Here is a 19,996-nt window from a genome sequence, read left to right on the forward strand (position 1 = left end):
ACTCCATTGTCTTGAATGTGCTGTATGTGTGTTTGTACACTTCTCAAATCTGCATTTGGCTATGTTTTTGAATATCTTATCCCTGTTGGCCAAGAGTGTACTCTAGACCCAGTTTCTCTCTCTTCCTGTGACTGACAAAGTAAATGTGGGTCGTGTGTATTGAGGCTGTGTGCTATATATACAGGACTGCGGGAACATTGGTCCGCCGTTTCCATCCTTCTCTAAATGTTCTCTAAGACTGCTGGGAACAAAAGCTGACGCACACTCCTTACAGTTTAAGAAAATCAAACAATACATCATCACCAATAGGCTTAAAATCATTCATTCAGTTCATTCAAAGCACTTCCAAACCCTATTCCAGAGTCAAAGTATCTTCCCTAAACCGGATTAAGAATGCAGCTTTTCCTGCATACATAAATCCCCCTCAGATATTTCAACGCAGCTTTTAAATGTCACTGGCTTCATTCGATTTCCAAATATCACTTTGTGGTAGATACGCACGCTGGCAGCATCTGACCGCGGTTCAAGGACATCTGTCAGCATGCATGGACGCAGACAGGGGCTTTACAAGAAGCGTCTGAACAAACTGAAGGGCACAAAAGGGAGTAGGAAGGGACAGGAACAAGAAAATGAGATTTTTCCAATTTTTTAAGAAGATATGAGAGGTGCCTGTCTCTTTAGCGACCAGTGGCGGCCGGTGACGCAAAGTTCGTCACAACATGTATGTAGCCCGTCATGTGTGTGGTTCCTTATTTCAAAATATGTGTGCGTCGAGTGATCCTATGTGCATCACGTGTCTTGTCAAAATAAGTTCCTGCTGCAGACGCGTCTAAAGGGTTTATGATAAAAGAGACGCTCGCGTTTGCCAGATACTCGCATAATCTCATGTGTAATCAGAGTTTACTGTTAAGGGAGTGTCTTGCGTTTATTTTGTGAACGTGAGCGTCTCTTTTATCATAAACGGATTTGACACGTGTGCACCAGGCACTTATTTTGACAAAACACGCGATGCACATGGTCCACACGACGCAACAAACACATGACACTTTGAACACTTATTTTGAATTAGTGCCCCTCGGATGAGAAGTCACGAGCCGCCACTGTTAGCGACATGTTGCTAAGGTGTCTTTTATGGTTGCTGGAGTGGTTAACCACATGACCTATCCAGCTTAAGCCACTGAGTCAAAGCCTAGAGATGGTAGATTTAATTGCATACCTACAGTACAAGGGCTCTGCCACTGAGATGAATAGGAATGTTCCCTACTGAAAAATCCAGCTAAAACCAGCATAAGCTGGTAGTCCAGCTAGACCAGCTTAAAATGTGACCAAAACACAGCTAGACCAGCTTGCTAAACCGGCAAAATCAGCTTCCTACACCAGCTAAAACCAAGCTGGGGACCAGCTAAAACCAGCTCCCAAGCTTATGCTGGTATTAGCTGGATTTTTCAGTAGGGTTAGCACATTGCAGTCTCCAAACATTACAGACTTTCTTGGGTTTATTATTCCAGACAGAACCTCCTTAGCATTACCAGGCCCATAAGTCACTCCCACATATAATAATAAATGATTGAGACTGAGGGAAAGCCCAGTGCAAACCCAAGAGAAAGAGCCAAAACCTCACCCTCAAACGATGATCACCAAGCTTGGCAAGTTTCGAAGCAAAGCCATTGTCTGCCTGGATGAATTTCAACTAATAACACTTAAGGGACCGAGACTCTCAAGTCAGTCATAATGTCTTTTGGCTTCGAATTCATTCACCTGGGTATGCGTGTCTCACTTTTCTCTCTGTTCTTCCACTTTGTCTGTAGGGGAGACGACAGTTCTATCAGGGACTGTTTTGGCAAAAACGAGAGGCTGGGGAGCGTAATTAGGCCAGTATTAATGAACGAGGGGAACAAGGATCCTCCCCCTCCCACTAGTGTCCTTGTTTCTGTACTATGTGTTTGAGAAAATCGAGACTGGCGCTTAAAAACTCTACTAATCCAAACAGCGAAAACATACAACTTCACCTTGGTCAGCAAGCCATGACTCTTTGGGAGACCTGCTGGGGGAAAGCTCAGCTTGGTGGATACGGACCTTTCTCATCCAGGATTAAGTGTTGGGAACCTTGGCAATGTGATAGAAAGATGGCATTCTCAGGGGGAGGGGCTACGAGATAACCAAACAGAATCGTATGGAAAGGGTCCCGCTGTGCATTGCTGTTCCAGTCCACAGCTTTAAGCTGGGCTCAGTCAGCAGTACCAGAGAGAGCTGGAATGAGCCGAGCAGCTGGGTGCCAAATGGATCATTCAGCACAAGCCACCCGCTTGATTTACCTTCATCTCATATTCAAAAAGGAGAAACAGCGTAGGATCTAACAAGCCGGGTGCACTCTGTGTAATCTTTCTATCCTTTATGACTGTTGTTGTCAGATTGTAAGATCCCGGTGAGATCTGAAAGATGAGGCAGACTCTGTGCGACATATATCCTAGCTAAACACTTGGGCATGATTGACAGAAGTGACTGGAAAATCAATAATGTCACGTTGTGACATCCTCACAACAATGAAACAACACCACACAAACTCAATGTCTTTCTGGAAAAAGCCTATGTGGCTAGTCGGAAAAAGGACTTTAAAAGGCCATCCAGGATATACAGTATAGCTAACACTGTTAGGGGCTGTTTACACTTGGTATTAAGATGTGTTTTCATCGATCGGATCACAAGTGGACGTGAGAGACACATTACGTTTACACCTGGTATTTAAATCCGTCTCTTTTGTCCACTTTCGACCGCTTCTGTGCTGAATACTATGAGGGGGTGGTCTGTGAGACGGTGGGCGAGTCTCTCTGCTGTCATTCAAACCTGAGCGGGAGTAATTATGAGTTTATATGGACGCAAACTAATATTATGTCGGAGTGCACTGCTTGTTTAGCAAGTAAACATGCTGCACAGTGTTTTGTACATGAGTATGTAAGAGCTTTCTTCGAATTTTCAGCGCAATTGATGAAATAGGATCGCGCAACTTTCACACGCTTTCAAAACGAAACTACGGAGATCAGCCGCTTAGTTTTATCAATGAAAGGCTAAAAATAGCGCTGTTCACCGAATGTTCACGCCAGAAGTCAAAAAAGACGTAAAACTTGTGTTTAATACCTCAAATTAGATAAATGGGCGGAGAGAAGGCGGTCACATGTGGCTGTTCGAACGCATTCAACCACATGTGCGTTCCGCAGCTCCAAAGCGATCCGATCGAAAGTGGTTTCGACCACCTCTGGATGTGGTTGAAAGTGGTCGAAAGTGGACGAGCTCAAAACGTTTTGAACACCGTTTACACCTGGCATTAACGTCGTCCACTTGTGATCCGATCGACGAAAGCACATGTTAATGCCAAGTGTAAACAGCCTCTTAGAAACCTCTCACAAGGTTATATCAACCACTAATCAAACCCTATATATAACCCTAAGGAAATAATCCATTATTGATTGACGTGTCATATTAATACTGTGCACACACCAAATGCGAAGCGTCACGTTCCTTTCTCTAGATTACTTGCGGGATTTAACTTTGCATCATGCACATTTTTTTAATATTGTTGAATATTTTTAACTTGTGCAGAAAACGCGTTTGAGGGGAATAACATGTGTTCATGGCAATCGCACCACCCAACTTGCGTGATTCGCATCTTTGCATTGACTTTGTATGTAATCTACTCGCGCAAAATTAAATTCGCTTCTGGTGTGTACGCAGTGGCGGCTCGTGGCTGCTCATCTGAGGGGCGCAAATTCAAAATGTGTGTTCGGAGTGTCATGTGTGTTGCTTGCGTTTTCAAAATATGTGTTTGCTGTGTCATGTGAACTATGTGCATCACGTGTTTTGTCAAAATAAGTGCCTGCTGCACATGCGTCAAAACCGTTTATGATAAGAGACACTCACGTTCACAAAATACACGCTAGACACTCCCTTAACAGTAAACTCTGATTACGCATGAGATTATCCGAGTATCTGACAAACGCAAACGTCTAGTTTATCATAAACCCTTTAGACGCGTCTGCAGCAGGCACTTATTTTGACAAGACACGTGATGCACATAGGATTACTCGACGCGCAGAACACATATTTTGAAATTATGAACCAAACACATGACGGGCTACATACATGAAGAAGTCACCGGCCACCACTGGTACGCAGAATTGCCTATTTTGCAAGTTAGAGAAGAAAAAAAGGGTTTCAAATTGATGGCAAACATGTTTTGTCTGTCCTAGAAACACTGACCATCAATACAACAGAAAAAATATAGAGAGGATTAAACACAAATATTATAGAGGCAGTGAAAGTACAATCTCAGACAGACAGGAAAAAGAAATTAGTAAGAGAGAAAGAATAAGAGCTCTTCATTCATCCTTGTACCTGATTGCTACGGGCTGGAACACAAATCAACATGATTGAATCTAAGCAGACAAAGACCAACGCCAACCTAATGCACATTAGACAAGAGACCCCAAGCCATTCAATTCTGCACACACTGCCCGCACAGAAACACAATGTGTCATCCTTAATTTGTGTAATACCATTTTTATACCGTGGTGACCACAAACAATTGAATTATTCAAACACAATGTGTTTATTAATCAACATCCATTGTTGTTTCTGGAATAATTTTTTTTAACCAATCACAGCCCTTTTTATGAACACATGCATTACATCAATTAAAGGAAAATCTCACCAACATTTGTCAATATTTTACTATGTTCTTACCTCAACTTAGATGAATTAATACTTACCTATTTTTTTTAAAAGCATACACTTTTAATCTTTGTACAGCGCTTCTTGAATGTGTTAGCATTTAGCCTAGCCCCATTCATTCCTTAGGATCCAAACAGGGATACATTTAAAAGCCACCAAACACATGTTTTCCCTATTTAAAGACTGTTACATGAGTAGTTACACAAGTAAGTATGGTGCACAAAATAAAACTTTTGTTTGGAGCCATAGGAATGAATGGGGCTAGGCTAAATGCTAACACATTCAAGAAAAGCTGTACAAAGATTAAAAGTGCACGCATTGAAAAAGATAGGTATGTATTAATGTATCTAAGTTGAGGTAGGAACATAGTAAAATATTGAAAAACGGTGGTGTTTTCCTTTAACAGAGCACAACAGACCAAAAGTAGTTTATTGTTGAGTATCAAATTTGGGTTTTAAATTGACCAAAATTATTTAAAACCTACACATTATCCAATTAATTTTATATAGACAGCAACTTCAAAAGGTTTACTATTTATAAAAGTGAAAATTACATGTATGTTAACTTCATTCGCTGTTTGCTGGCCTTGGGAATCAAACCGGAAACCTTTGGTCTAACTCTCTAATCACTTATTTTACTTCATTACAGAAAAAGTTATCAAATAATGCTAAAGCATTCAATTGGATCGAGTTCTATTGAATTTGAATATACAATTTATTGATAAAATTAAAGTAACACTATGTAGTTTTTTTACCTTTAAATAATGTCTCTAAAATTATTTCAGTGATAGAACAACTTTTAACTGGACAAATTGTACTGTTGCTGCAACCTGAGCAGCCTCCTAGCTGCTCCAAGCACACTCTGAAAGTGGCGGTGGAGGGTAGGAAACACAGCCCCGCCCTTCCCCCTGCCTGCAGAAGAGTGTATGATACCAGGCACTGGTGCGCTTTTCAACCACATGGGGGAGCTGTAAGTCATTTTTACATGGAAACTACATAGTGTTGCTTTAATCGCTAGATTGCTCAGTTATCTAAGTAGTTGTTGCATTCCTAAACCAGACAAATCACCCAAAATAAGATATACAGAACCTGAATACTTTGCATCCATCTGACTGGCAAACAGGGAAACAGTGAGACACTACAGCTCCGAACACAGTTTCCTATTCCTACTGTACTCACCTTTACAGACTGAATCTTTATTATCAAATATCATTTTGTGTAATGTAGGATGCCACCTCTAAGGCACAATTTAGCAACCCTCCATTGAGTGACGGCAATAAAAACATTATGTGGTTCCTGGAACACTTAAATTGAATCTGGGTGTATGCATATGAAGTGTCCCTCCTGAAAAGACCAGCTAAAACCAGCCTAAGCTGGTCTCAAAGCCTGTTTAAGCTGGTATAGCAGGCTATACAAAAAGTCAGAATGGGAGACTAGCTGACCCACCAGCTAAAACTAGCTGATTCACAAGCTTGACCAGGCTGGAAGACTGGCATGGCCAGCTTAAACCAGCTAGGACCAGCCAACCAGCTTAGCAAGCTAGCCAAGCTTACAGCTGGGTCAAGCTGGTTTATGCAGGTGGGACAGGTGCCTGACCAGCTACAATATGTCCAAAACCTTCTTAAAAACAGCCTGCTTACCCAGCTAAAACAAAGCTTGGAGACCGGCTAAAAAGAGCCAACAACGTTTCAGTAGGAATGTAATAATTCTTGTATTGTTCTGATGTGTATGTAGCTCTTTGCAGGGCTAACCTATCCAGCCAGGCTAGGAGACTTTTAGCCGCCGCGATGAGATCCACCACAGAGGTTAAGAAATCGTTGGGCAGCTTGCGGGTCGTCCGGCCGTCGTAATGGCCGCTTCGTCTGCGGCCCGTGATGAAGTTCTGCAGGTTCTTGGCAGAGGCATTGAGCTTGTGCGAGAGTGTTTTCAGATTTTCTGTCTCTAGACCATAGTTCTGTCAAATGAAAACAAAGACAAAGAGTTTAAGTGATGCATGTGGTGTTAAGACAAACACTGACTGGCAAACAATCACAGGGCCGACTTCAGCAGAACATTGTTTCTTTCCTCCTGTTCTGTTTAGTCTACATTTCATACAATTTTTGCTTTCACAATTTTTTTCTTAGTTGCGTGTTAACAGGATTAAAACAGCACACTAGGGGTGGGCGATATGACAAAAAAACACAAAAAACAAAAAAAACCTAAAAAGTGAATCACGGTAGAGGTTTTTTATCTTTTAATTAGGTTTTAATGTTTTATTTAAAATATTTAAAGGTGCAGTGTGTAATTTTTAGAAGGATCTCTTGACAGAAATGCAAAATAATACACAAAACTATATTATCAGAGGTGTATGAAGACCTTTCATTATAAACTGTTATGTTTTTATTACCTTAGAATGAGACGTTTTTATCTACATACACCGAGGGTCCCCTTACATGGAAGTCGCCATTTTGTGCCAACATTTTTCTACAGAAGCCTTTAATGGACAAACTTTTTTACTAAGTTGTCTCCGAAGATGACATGTTTGTCTGGTAGCAGCTACCATAGGTTCTCTATGTGTTTCAAAAGCGAGGGGTGAGCAGTGGACTGAGCCATTGGTTGCAATTTGCTACCTCACCACTAGATGCCGCTAAAATTTACACACTGCACCTTTAATGCCATAAAATGTTCATAATTCTCACAAAAACCTATACAAGGATAAAAAATGATAATGAATAATAATGTATATTATATATCTTATTAAAGGTAGAAAAGTGATTTAGTCAAGAGCAGTGAGAGATTTTTACAAAAACATGAATGACAGAAAGGAACAAAATTAGGTAACTTCCCCTTTAAGACTGAAAACCGGATCCAAAATACTGTTACACGTGCGTTTTCTCTTTCAGCTGTTTACTTTCTCTTAAGACCTAAATGGTTGTGTTTATAAGGAAACTTGCAAAAACCGAAATTTTTGACGTATATATGTGGTTTAAGGCCATAAAAATGCTCACGAGCTTAATGAGCAGTGGATGCTTGACTTGCGCTTCTCTCACAGAAACAGCGCGCATATAGATCTGCTGTTTCAATGGCTAAAATTCACATGTTTTTAAAACTGCGATGCTTAAATATGTTTACAACCGTTAAGTTTTCGTGACCACGCGCAAAACAACCTGATGTGGGCACGTAACCCTGATAGAGACGATTGTCCAGAATCTCCACCGGTTGACAAATTTCTACCGGTTTATCGCCCACCCCTACTGCACACTGTGTTGTGAAACTGTGCAAATAAAGTTAAATCTAAAGCCAAAGTATATCAATTAAGTTAGTCAAGATTTTGAATGTTGGCTGTTATGTTGGCTATAACCTACAAAACCATTTAAAAATGTATCTTGCTTTGAGTAAATATACCAAAACTTTCTTAAAACTATAAATTCACTCTAGTGCAAGTTTGAATATATATATATATATATATTGAATTATAATTACCCCACTGGCAAATTTGCTTTCTTTAGGCAAACATCTAACTTCTTTTTAAGCTTAAAACGGGAAAGACAAAATTATGTAATTATGTAATTTTCATCCTCAAGTGAATGTATCTTGTTTTAAGGATGGGTGGATATTTAATATTGGGTAAATTAAATAACAAAATTATTTTGTGCAGAGCTAAAAAAAAAAGGATTTGCATAAAAAGGCTGAACGCCATTTTAAGTATTTTAAGTTTGTAATGCAGTTTAAATATAGAAAGAGAGTCAGAGAGATGCCAAATGAATATTTACCACCTGTCAGTGGAGAAAAAGAGCTCTTTATATGCAAGGTGCATTAAGTGGGTAGACAAAGCACCTTATGTCAGACGAGCATAAAGTTGAGAATAAATAAAAGACAGATGGACTTTCCTGTCTGTTGATAGGAGCATATACAATCCAGTGAAAGATGTTTTAATCAACAAAGAAAAATCTGCACCTTTAAATCTGACAAAATAACATGTCAGAACAAACCCAAAGTGCATACTTTTGTCTTCACATATGCAGTACACTTACATGCATCAGCGATTCGGCGTCTATGGCTTATCTAACAAAACTTTTTTTTTTTTTTTTAGAAAAATAGCTGACGTCCACATGTACACGTGTGTGCTAGAGAGTTCGCACAAGGTCTTAGGACGCCTCTGGCAGGGTAACAATTTATCTTGTCTCTGCATAAAGAGGACTGAACTACGAGTTAAAAAATGATCAAATGCAGCATTATGCATTTATATTAAGAAGCACAGATGGTGGACACACACAAGTGTAAACACATCTTAAAGGGGACATCTCATGAAAATCTTAAGTACTATAATTGGGTCCCCAGTGCGTCTATCAATCTAGAAAATGTGACAAAAAATCAACCCAGTAACTTAGTTTTGGTAAACCATTCTATGCAAGCATGTGAAAAAGTAGGTCACTGAATTTTGGCTCCCCTTGTGATGTCAGAAGGGGATAATACCGATCCTTAATGCACTAGCCATTTAGTGCAGATATCAGCTCATTTGCATTTAAAAGGACACACCCAAAAACGGCACATTTTTTCTCACACCTACAAAGTGGCAATTTTAACAAGCTATAATAAATTATCTATATGCTATTTTGAGCTTAAACCTCACATACGTACAATGGGGACACCAAAGATTATTTGACCTCTTAAAAACGACTTGTAAAATGTCCCCTTTAACACAAATCATTGTGTCTATGAAAGGTCGTATTTTTGGTCTAGTTTTTAGACCAAAAATATCAAATTTAAGTGATAAATTAAAAACAAGCAAAAAAATCTGCCAATGGGTAAGCAAAGTTTTCTTGAATTTAGTGTTTAAAAAAATTTTCAAGATTTTTTGCTTACCCCATTGGTAGATTTTTTTGCTTGTTTTATGCACAAAATCACTTAAATTTGATATTTTGGTCTTAAAACTAGACTTGTTTTCTTGGGTCGATTTGCTCATCAAGAAAAAGCATCTTAATTTAAGAATTTTTAGATATTTTTACTGAAAACAAGACAAAAATACTGAGAAACATTTTTTCTTGAAAATTTTTTGCAGTGTACTTAGTATTTTTGCATTGATGTTGTAATGAGCAAATGACCTAAGAAAATAATTCTAGTTTTTAAGACAGAAAATATCAAATTTAAGTGAATTTGTGAATAAAATAAGCAAAAATCTGCCAATGGAGTAAGAATTTTTTTCTTGATTTTTTCCTGAATTATGTGTTTAAGAAAAATATTCACCAAGTCACTTAAATTTGATATTTTTGGTCTAAAAACTAGACTTATTTTCTTGGGTCGTTTTGCTCATCAAGAAAAAGCATCTTAACTTAAGAATGTTTCTATATTTTTACTGAAAACAAGACAAAAATACTAAGAACATTTTTTCTTGAAAATAATTTTTTGCATTGTACTTAGTATTTTTGTATTGCCAAAAAAAAATCTTAAATCAAGATGTTTTTAATGAGCAAAATGACCTAAGTAAATAATTCTAGTTTTTAAGACAGAAAATATCAAATTTAAGTGAATTTGTGAATAAAATAAGCAAAAATCTCCCTTGGAGTAAGATTTTTTTATTATTATTATTTTCCTGAATTAAGTGTTTAAGAAAAATATTCACCAAGTCACTTAAATTTTATATTTTTTTGTCCAAAAACTAGACATATTTTCTTAGGTTATTTTGCTTATCAAGAAAATGCATCAAAAAATTTATTTAATTTTTTGCAGTGTGGGGACATTACAGGTGGTCCACACTTTTAAAACAGCTCATAAATTGTCATAGGTTTAACCCCCGAAACACATACTGATTAAACTAAATGCACTGTAAGTAGTTTTTGAAAAAAGCATCTGCCTAACGCATTTAAATGTAAATAAGCCAAATCATGTTTAACGTTAAATCTATTAATGCCAAAAGGTTTATCTGATGTTAGATTCAGGGGTAGGATCAGAAGATACAAAACAATGGAGGTCTATAGGATGTCTTCACTATAGTGAAACAAACCTCTACATGTCTGTATAGGTTTGTGTGTGTGAGCATCAATTTCAGAATCTGTTCTCACATTAGCAGGATATCGATCAGAGTAATGCATTCTGTCTGGTCTGCAGAACAAATCCCCGACATACTCGCCTCCTTCACACGCACACACAACTTACAAATACAGGTGAGCAACACACACCTGCAGACATACACGCAGGCTTCACAAAAGATGCATTAATCCACTTGCGCCTAGGAGTGCAGGCGATGTGGAGGGCAATGTGCTATGAATCCTCTGTGCTAATCGGTTTTAAAGCTGTCTCTGCACGACTGCAGTAGAAGTTAACACACGCGCAGAACAATGGGAAAAAGATAAAGAAACACAGAGGGGGAATACGAGACAAACACAAATAATTGTGAGAAAGAGAGCATCAAAAAGTTTAAAGAGGACGCAGGGAGAGAAAGTGAGTGCCTTTGAGGTCCATAAGCTCTCATATTATAAAACCCTTTGCAAGAGCACAATCTGCTTGCTGATATCTTTGTTGGAGGGCTTTAAATTTTCGACATGGGGTTTTGAGTCAATCCTTTGAGCTGTACATGGCATGCTATGGATCCGCAGGTGAATGATGCCATGACAACGCTAAAGGACTGATGGCACGGCCCATCATTAGCAGGAAAGCTATAGTATTTTAAGTGAGAAACATACTTTATACAAAACTATATTTAGAGCTTTAAAGGGCTCTAAACAATCCCAACCGAGGCATAAGGGTCATAATTTTTGGCAAGAAAAATAAAAAATATTAGGAAATGAAATTTCTTGGCCGAAACCGAAAAAAGGAAACCAAGCCCGAAAAAACGAAACCGAAACACCAAAAGAAATTATTATGCCAATTATTAGTACAATTGCATTTATTGCTATCACTGTGTATTAACTTTACTAGGGGTGTGTGACAGATAAAAAACTCACAGTTCGGATCACATTACAGTTTTTGAGGCACAGATCAGATTATTTTTCGGATCAGCAAAAAGCAGGTGGGAAAAATCTAATAAACAATAAAGAAATTGCAAACATTTACAAAAAAGAACAAAGTTGTACATTAATAAGGTCTGAAATTAGCATTAGGTACAGAAATCAAATTAAATTAATCATAACACAATAAATTAAATATATTATTATATTTTAGAGCTATTTGTCTCTTTGTCATGGGTTGTTTGATTAACATTAATGACACAATCTGACTGTAATCTATACATACACTTAAGACATAAACAAATGTTTTTATTAGAAAAATAATTCTATGGAGATAATTTTGTTTATATGTGCCCTGTCAATAGCAGAGAGATTTTATGTTTGCTTGTTTTTTTTAAACGCGTTTCTTTCGTATGTGCACTATTGAGGGCACTTAAACACGCGCACACACAGAGAACGAGGGTGAATCCCAAACAGCGCAACAGTCGCTCCTCATAAAAACGTTACGTTGTGTTTCGTTGCTTTATTCGCCAAATGTATGTTAATGGTTTACAGTATGAGACATACTAAAGTTTACACATCAAGACATGCTTAATCTTTGCAGACGCGTGCAAACAGCTCGACCGTGAGTGAAACCTGCTTGAGCACGAAGGGAAGGGGTGGGAGACAACTGATCACAGTGATTGAAACCCAAGCGCTAGCGCACAGATTGGAGGGGCGCGGTTGACATTAATTTTCGGTTGACTTTTTCGGCTGGATTTTTTATTTCGGCCCGAAACCGATAATGCCATTTTCGGCCGAAATTTTCGGCCACCGAAATTTTTAATGCACCCCTAAAAAATATGTACATTTAAACCACAACTTCTCGACTTGCACTAGCCATGTGATGCACCAGCATGACCTTACGTATTACGTAATCATGTCGAAAGGTCACGCATGAAGTATGCAAAACTACCATTCCAGTGTTTACAAGTGTGAAGGAAGAAGAACGAAAATCTGAAAAAAGCAGAATAACGTAATGTAATACCTGGAATCATACGATCACCCATATGCAGATTAGCATTCACACATACACCATGTTCCATTATATGAATGTCAGCAGCTATGATCGAGAATCGGTGTGTGGAGATCAGTCGTCCTTTTGTGATTAACGCTCTACTAAATGTCAACGGCACAGTCCAACGGTTCACAATCACTCTCACAAACCACAGGCTCATTATAGCTCACCTTGTATTAGAAATCTCTCACCTCATACGCTAAACCCTACCAACTCAGGAAAGGGCACCGAAAACACATCTACTAGAGAGAAAGGAGTAAAGACGGTGAAAAATGCAAAACGTAAGAACTAAAGGAAAAAGGGATACAGGTTACGATGGGCTGCATGCGAGACAGCTCACACAGACATGATAAACACACTCATCCTGTCGTCGGTTCCCTCATGTCATGTTGCTGACATTCTGAAAGCGTGGGCTGGTAAGTCATTGTTTTAATACCACAACCGAGAGAAATGAGGGAGAGAGACCAAATTAAAGGGAAAACTAGTTGCTAGATAATGGAAAAACACAGCCAATTTCGATCAATATCTGCTTTAATCTCCATCAATGTCTCCTTTGACCTTTAAAAAAAAATTCTTAAGGATGCAACATGCATTAATGTTCTGGTTAAGACTAAGATACGGTGGCCCTGAAGTGCAAACCATAACAACAAATTACTAAACAACAACAACAAATTAAAAAACACCACAACAAATTAAAAAACACTGCAACAAATTAAAAAACAACAACAAATTAAAAAAAACACTACAGCAAATTAAAAACCACTACAGCAAATTAAAAAACACTACTACAAAATAAAAAACAAATACAAAATAAAAAACACAACAGCAAGTTTAAAAAACACTACAGCAAATTAAAAAACACAACAGCAAGTTTAAAAAACACAACAGCAAATTAAAAAACACAACAGCAAGTTTAAAAAACACTACAACAAATTAAAAACACTATAACAAATTAAAAAACACTATAACAAATTAAAAAACACTATAACAAAATAAAAAACACAACAGCACTTTAAAAAAACACTACAACAAATTAAAAAACACTACAACAAAATAAAAAACAACTACAAAATAAAAAACACTACAACAAATTAAAAAACAACTACAAATTAAAAAGCACAACAACAAATTAAAAACATGACTACAAATAAAAAACACAACTACATTAACCTACCGGAAGAGGTAGGTACCAGTGGGCAACATGAGACATCGCTGATTGGACGACACTGCAGTTCAGCTTTTGAACCGGAAAATATTCTTCCTGTAGCGCGTGGTTTGGAGAGGAGGAAGGACAGCAAAATGTTTTGCCCAAACTGCGGAAAAGAACTGGTTGAGCCGTCCCCGAACTTTTGCAGCGGCTGTGGCAAAAGGCTTAAAGAAATATATACCATCGGAGACACCCAACAACCTTCGAGTAAGTTAATAAGAATAGTGTAATGCTTACGTTGCTTGTGCATGTAAAGTTAGCTTACTACTATTGTTAGCGGTTTCCAGACCGTACCCTTAGCCGGCCCCAGCAGTCCACGAACTGCAGTGTCGTCCAATCAGCGATGTCCCACGTTGCCCACTGGTACCTACCTCTTCCGGTAGGTTAATGTAGTTGTGTTTTTAATTTGTAGTTGTGTTTTTAATTTGTTGTTGTCTTTTTTAATTTGTTGTAGTGTTTTTTATTTTGTTGTAGTGTTTTTTATTTTGTTGTAGTGTTTTTTTTACTTGCTGTTGTGTTTTTTATTTTGTTATGGTTTTTTATTTAGTTGTAGTGCTTTTTAATTTGTAGTTGTGTTTTTTAATTTGCTGTAGTGTTTTTTTAACTTGCTGTTGTGTTTTTTATTTTGTATTTGTTTTTTATTTTGCTGTAGTGGTTTTTAATTTGCTGTAGTGTTTTTTTAATTTGTTGTTGTTTTTTAATTTGCTGTAGTGTTTTTTAATTTGTTGTGGTGTTTTTTAATTTGTTGTAGTGTTTTTTTAATTTGTTGTTGTTTTTTAATTTTTTGTTGTTGTTTAGTAATTTGTTGTTGTGGTTTGCACTTCAGGGCCACCGTACTAAGACCATAAAGACAAATTTAAAAGCAATAGCCACATTTCAACACTGATTATCCGTCTACTAACATTGACATAATGTTTTATACACCTGCTACAACAGAAATGCCCCAAGACCACAAAGTTGTGTCTTGTTATGTGACTTTTGGCAAAACATTACTTTTGTAATGTAACACATTTCTAAAAGTAAGCAGTGTGTGACTTGATATCATCCACTGGGTTTGGATCATAAAAAGATGAACGAGGTGTCTATAGATTTCCATTGTAGATGATAAAGCCAAAATTTCCCAGAAATGGGCGCTGATGTCTTGCTCTGAGGGCATCATTTTGGAGCCAGAGTCTGTGCAGTAGTGATCGTGAAGTGGAGCCGTTCAAGGTCCCGGCCATATTCACAGACACACAAATCATGTTGTCGGACCCCTTTTCAATAGCATCTTATAACGAACTAAAACCAAACTTATTAGAAAAACTAACTCTTAAAAGTACATCAACGTGATAAAAATAATGCTAGACTAAAAACAAAAAAAAACTAACAGAAATTTTCTTTGTAAAATTTTTATTTTATTTTAAAATGTGGTTCACGTCTTATTCATTTACATGGATAGGGTAAGGGCAATGGCCTATACCAGCCATGACGAGGCATTCGAAATGTTTTGGCTTCATTTAACATTTCTATAATGCATGTATCAGTGTTTTAAATTGCTGAAAGAAATCAAATGGTTCAGCCTCAATGTCATTTGTAGTGAATTCCAGTCTGAAGGTGCAGCGTAGTTAAAAGCAGTTTTACCCAAGTTAGTTCTAGCTCGAGGTACATGCAGACTGTGATAAGACTGTGAACGCAATGAGTAGTTACCCGCAACTTTTTGCTTAAGCATACCATTGAGATAAGACCGAAAATCACCTTGTATATCAATAAATACCAGTGCGTTTTCCTTCGTACAGCAAGAGAAGACCAGGAAACTATGTTATATAATGCACAATGGTGTGTAGAGAATTTACAGTTCGTAACAAATCTTAGAGCACCATGATAAACAGCGTCTAAGGAGGCAAGAATAATCAAGGATTGGCAAAAAAGTCGCAGTCACAAGTGTCTTCCTAGCACTAAATGAAAAGCAAGACTTATATTTGTACCAAATATTTGTACTCTGAAACTAATGAAATTTAGTTTCCTTGTAAAGTTCGAAGAACCATAGAACTATCTAAAGATTTTCTAGAGTTGGAAAAACACATGAATTTTGTTTTCTCGACATTTAAAACCAACTTTAAAATAGAAAACCATGACTGGATAATATCGAATACTGACTGTAAATCTCTTATAGTTTCTTGTTTTGTCGGAGCGGAGCAATAGATTACAGTATTGTCTGCATAAAAGTGAAACCCTGCTGTTCCAATATTAAAGTCAAGACAATTTATGTATACAGTGAATAATAATGGCCTAAAACAGATCCTTGTGGAACTCCCTTAACCACTTCCTTTGAGTCAGATTTGATACCTTGCACCTGCACACATTGGGTTCTTTCCTTTAAGTACGAATTAAACCACGAAACTACACTATCTGACAATCCAACACTTCTGAGTCTATCTAACAATAAATCATGGCCCACCGTATCGAACACTTTAGATAAGTCAATGAAAAGGCAAGCATAATGTTATATAAACACAAATATACAAATATATCAAATAAAAGAACACCCTCTGCTTTCAAACAAAACTAAACAAACAAACAAAATGGGGAAAACATTTTTCATCCTATCTATGTTTTTTCTCTCCTTATAAACTCTTAAATATGGGTATTTTTCTTTAAAAATATTTTTTTAGCAAAAAGCTGAAATAATTGCATTTTTGTGAAAGAATTTTGTTAGAGATCAAATTCAGAATGATTATCAAAACATATACAGAGTATAAATTAGTAAATAACGTTTTGGCTTCAGTTTTTCATAAATTGGGTATTGGGCAGTGGCTGCTCGTGACTGCTCATCCGAGGGGCGCTAATTCAAAATAAGTGTTCAGAGTGTCATGTGTGTTGCTTGCCTTTTCAAAATATGTGTTTGTTGTGTCATGTGAACCATGTGCATCATGTGTTTTGTCAAAATAAGTGCCTACTGCAAACGCTCACATTCCCAAAATACACGCAAGACACTCCCTCTTAACAGTAAACTCGGTTTATGTGAGTATCTGCAGCAGGCACTTATTTTGACAAGACACATGATGCACATAGGATAACTCACGCGCAGAACACATATTTTGAAATAAGGAACAACACACATGACGGGCTACATACATGTTGTGACGAATTTCGCATTGAGCGCCCTCGAAAAAATAAGTCAATGACCGTCACTGGTATTGGGTATCTGCGGTATTGCAGATTAACATAAAAATTCATCAGGAACACTTATGCAAATGTTTTCTCTTAATTGACAAGATAACTTGTCAGTGGCGAGGAAAGAGTTCAGTTATTAAACTTTATTTTTATAATTTATAATAACCTCACTAGTCAAGAAAGTTTAAATTATTTGCAATTTCAAATTGATTAAACTTACAAATTTAGGTGCAACACAGAAAATTCAGGAAAAATTCTTTGTTACATTGGCAGAGAAGTAATTTCAAATGCAGTGAAAGTTAATACTGAAATCCGTCGATTTGTGAAATCATGTGAAACAAACATAAATCTACTGATAAACGTTTTATTAAGAGAGTAAAGGGAAACAGCTCTGTTTTAATGTTGCCTTTCAATATGCCTGGAAATACTCAAGCAAACAATGTTTTTGGGTCTTCTGAGAATGTGTTTTTTTTCTCTATTGGTCTCTGTATGCAACATCTTTGTCAATATGATATGGTGTCGAACAGCAGATGTAGGATCGCTTGTGTAAAGGAGTGTGGAGGCTCACCAGAGCGCACAGCAGGTCCACAGCTTCCAGGATCAGCTCTTGATGTCCTATGCGGGAAACTCCAAGATCCTCCAGCTCCTGATGGGTGATCCTCAGCAGCTGATCGCCTCCCACCTTCTCCCGTTCAAAGTTCTTTATATATTGCTGCAAGCAGTCATCCAGACCTGTAAACAGACAGAAAGCAAATGGAGACAGCAATAAACTATCAGCAATTTGGCTTAATCCCAGTAAACATCCATCCAATATGCTGTACAATGCTAGAGAAAGATTAGTACCTTCTAAGTCATAGTTTGTTGAAAACAGTATGTCAAAAGAGCCCAGATGGTATACTAATTCTGGTCTATTTTCAAACTTCATTGTAAGACAGTACATTTTGAGCTAATATTAATCAGATCTCGTGTGCTACAGAAGAGTATGGAGATGTGTCATGTGTTATTAAGATGTATTTATCATCTGACAGTACATTCAAAAGCTTAGACAGGTTGAAAGAAAGTAAACCTCCATCAGTGACGCCAGTTTTAAGTCATAAAAAAAGGCTTAAAAAGACCACACAGCAAAATACTTGAAAAATGTACTTTAACATCTTTTCTTCTGCAGAATCATTGCTGTTTATTCACCCCAAGATCTGTGGCGCATTGAGTTGTACTTGTACATGGTGACTGACAACCTGTATTTATTACTGTCACATCCATCAAAGCGACAGTGAAAGACAGTGGAGCACATCATCATCTTTTAACACTTCACATAGTTGAGAGAGAGGTGATTTTACTTTGCACTCTTAGAAATAAAGGTAAGAGCTTTACTGGGATGTGACCTTTTCAAAACCTACACCATTGTACCTAAAGAGTGCATATTAGTACCTCAAAGGTCAAAGTGCTGCAAACTAAGTGCTCTTCCGCCATACAATATAGTTCTTTTTTTTACCACCATACCTACTTGTGTAACTACTCATGCAACAGTCTTTAAATAGGGAAAACATGGAAGTGTTTGGTGACTTCTAAATTTATCCCTGTTTTTGGATCCTAAGGAATGAATGGGGCTAGGCTAAATGCTAACACATTTACGACACGCTGTACAAAGATTAAGTGCACGCATTAAAAAAAGATAGGGATGTATTAATTTGTCTAAGTTGAGGTAAGAACATAGTAAAATATTGGAAAACGGTGGTGTTTTTCTTTAAAGGGTACTGCCCCAGTGACAACTTTTGTACCTTTTTCTAAGGGTGCATGTCTGCCAAGAGGAAAATGTTATTGGGCAGACCCACATGATAGTTTTAGCATTTAGTAAATAATAAAGTATACTGCGGTATTTTGTCATGTGTCATTTCTTAATTCAATTTTTTTTGTTTTAAGCATCCGCTTAGATGTTTCTTTTAACATTTAAAAAAAAAATTAAATTAAACAAAATTAAACTGTTGACATGATACTGTAGCACTTTCAATAGTTCGCCTGCGCATTCAGATCTTAATGATTAATGGTAAACAAACTTGGCTTGCTGTCCTCGAAGGGAGCTCTACAGCTGAGCTCTGAACTTTCAGAGAGAGCGAACCTGAGGCCGGGGCTCGAGCCCCAAGTTCAACCCCCCCTTGCAACAGAAATGCACAGAGGAAGAAAGAGAGCAGTGAAGGAGGAGATGGGGAGGAGGAGGGATGCCGGAAAAACTGCAGCTGGACCCGGAGGCCAGAAGGCTGCCTTATATACGCCCATAATGATGATTGACAGACCTGAATGTTTAGGCTCCTCTCGAAACTACGTTTAGAACTACAATTAAAAAGTTCATGTGTCTACATTAGTTAACTGCATTAGTTTATTAGCAATAAACAATACTATGATGTTACTGCGCGCGGAGGTCGAAGTACTGCAAACTAAGTGCTCTTCTGCCATACAATATAGTTCTCATTTTTTATCTGCTTTAAAAATCGCGACTTTTTTGTGCCCCCATATTTACTCGTGTAACTACTCATGTAACAGTCTTTAAATAGGGAAAACATGGAAGTGTTTGGTGGCTTTAAATTGGATCCTAAGGAATGAATGGGGCTAGGCTTAATGCTAACACATTCACAATGCGCTGTGCAAAGATTAAAAGTGCACGCATTGAAAAAAGATAGGTATGTATTAATTTGTCTAAGTTGAGGAAAGAACATAGTGAAATATTGAAAAATTAATTTAAAAACATCTTGCACTGACATATGTTAACATATCAGTGCCATTGTTTTGTCTCAAGTATTGTTTTTTGTAAACTGTTTGTAAAAACATCCTTAAATGTCCTAATATAACTAAAACCTAGTCCTGGATTAATCTAAACCAAGTTTGGGAAACCGGCCCTTAATGTTAACAAATACAACCTTATTGTAAAGATGTT

The 19,996-nt window shown here is 37.4% G+C and overlaps 1 protein-coding gene across 1 annotated transcript in view; it reads right to left on the minus strand.

Moving 5' to 3' along the window:
* cnksr2a (connector enhancer of kinase suppressor of Ras 2a) overlaps positions 1-19,996 on the minus strand; it is a 111,052-nt gene that overhangs the window by 63,757 nt on the left and 27,299 nt on the right. Inside the window, exons 2-3 of the mRNA XM_073863851.1 lie at positions 17,636-17,799; positions 6,476-6,678 (exon numbers count right to left, since the gene is read on the minus strand). Coding sequence (XP_073719952.1) covers positions 6,476-6,678; positions 17,636-17,799 — 367 coding nt within the window. The remainder of the gene's footprint in view (positions 1-6,475; positions 6,679-17,635; positions 17,800-19,996) is intronic.

Source organism: Misgurnus anguillicaudatus, chromosome 25 (genome assembly GCF_027580225.2).
Source record: "Misgurnus anguillicaudatus chromosome 25, ASM2758022v2, whole genome shotgun sequence".
Lineage (NCBI taxonomy): Eukaryota > Metazoa > Chordata > Actinopteri > Cypriniformes > Cobitidae > Misgurnus > Misgurnus anguillicaudatus.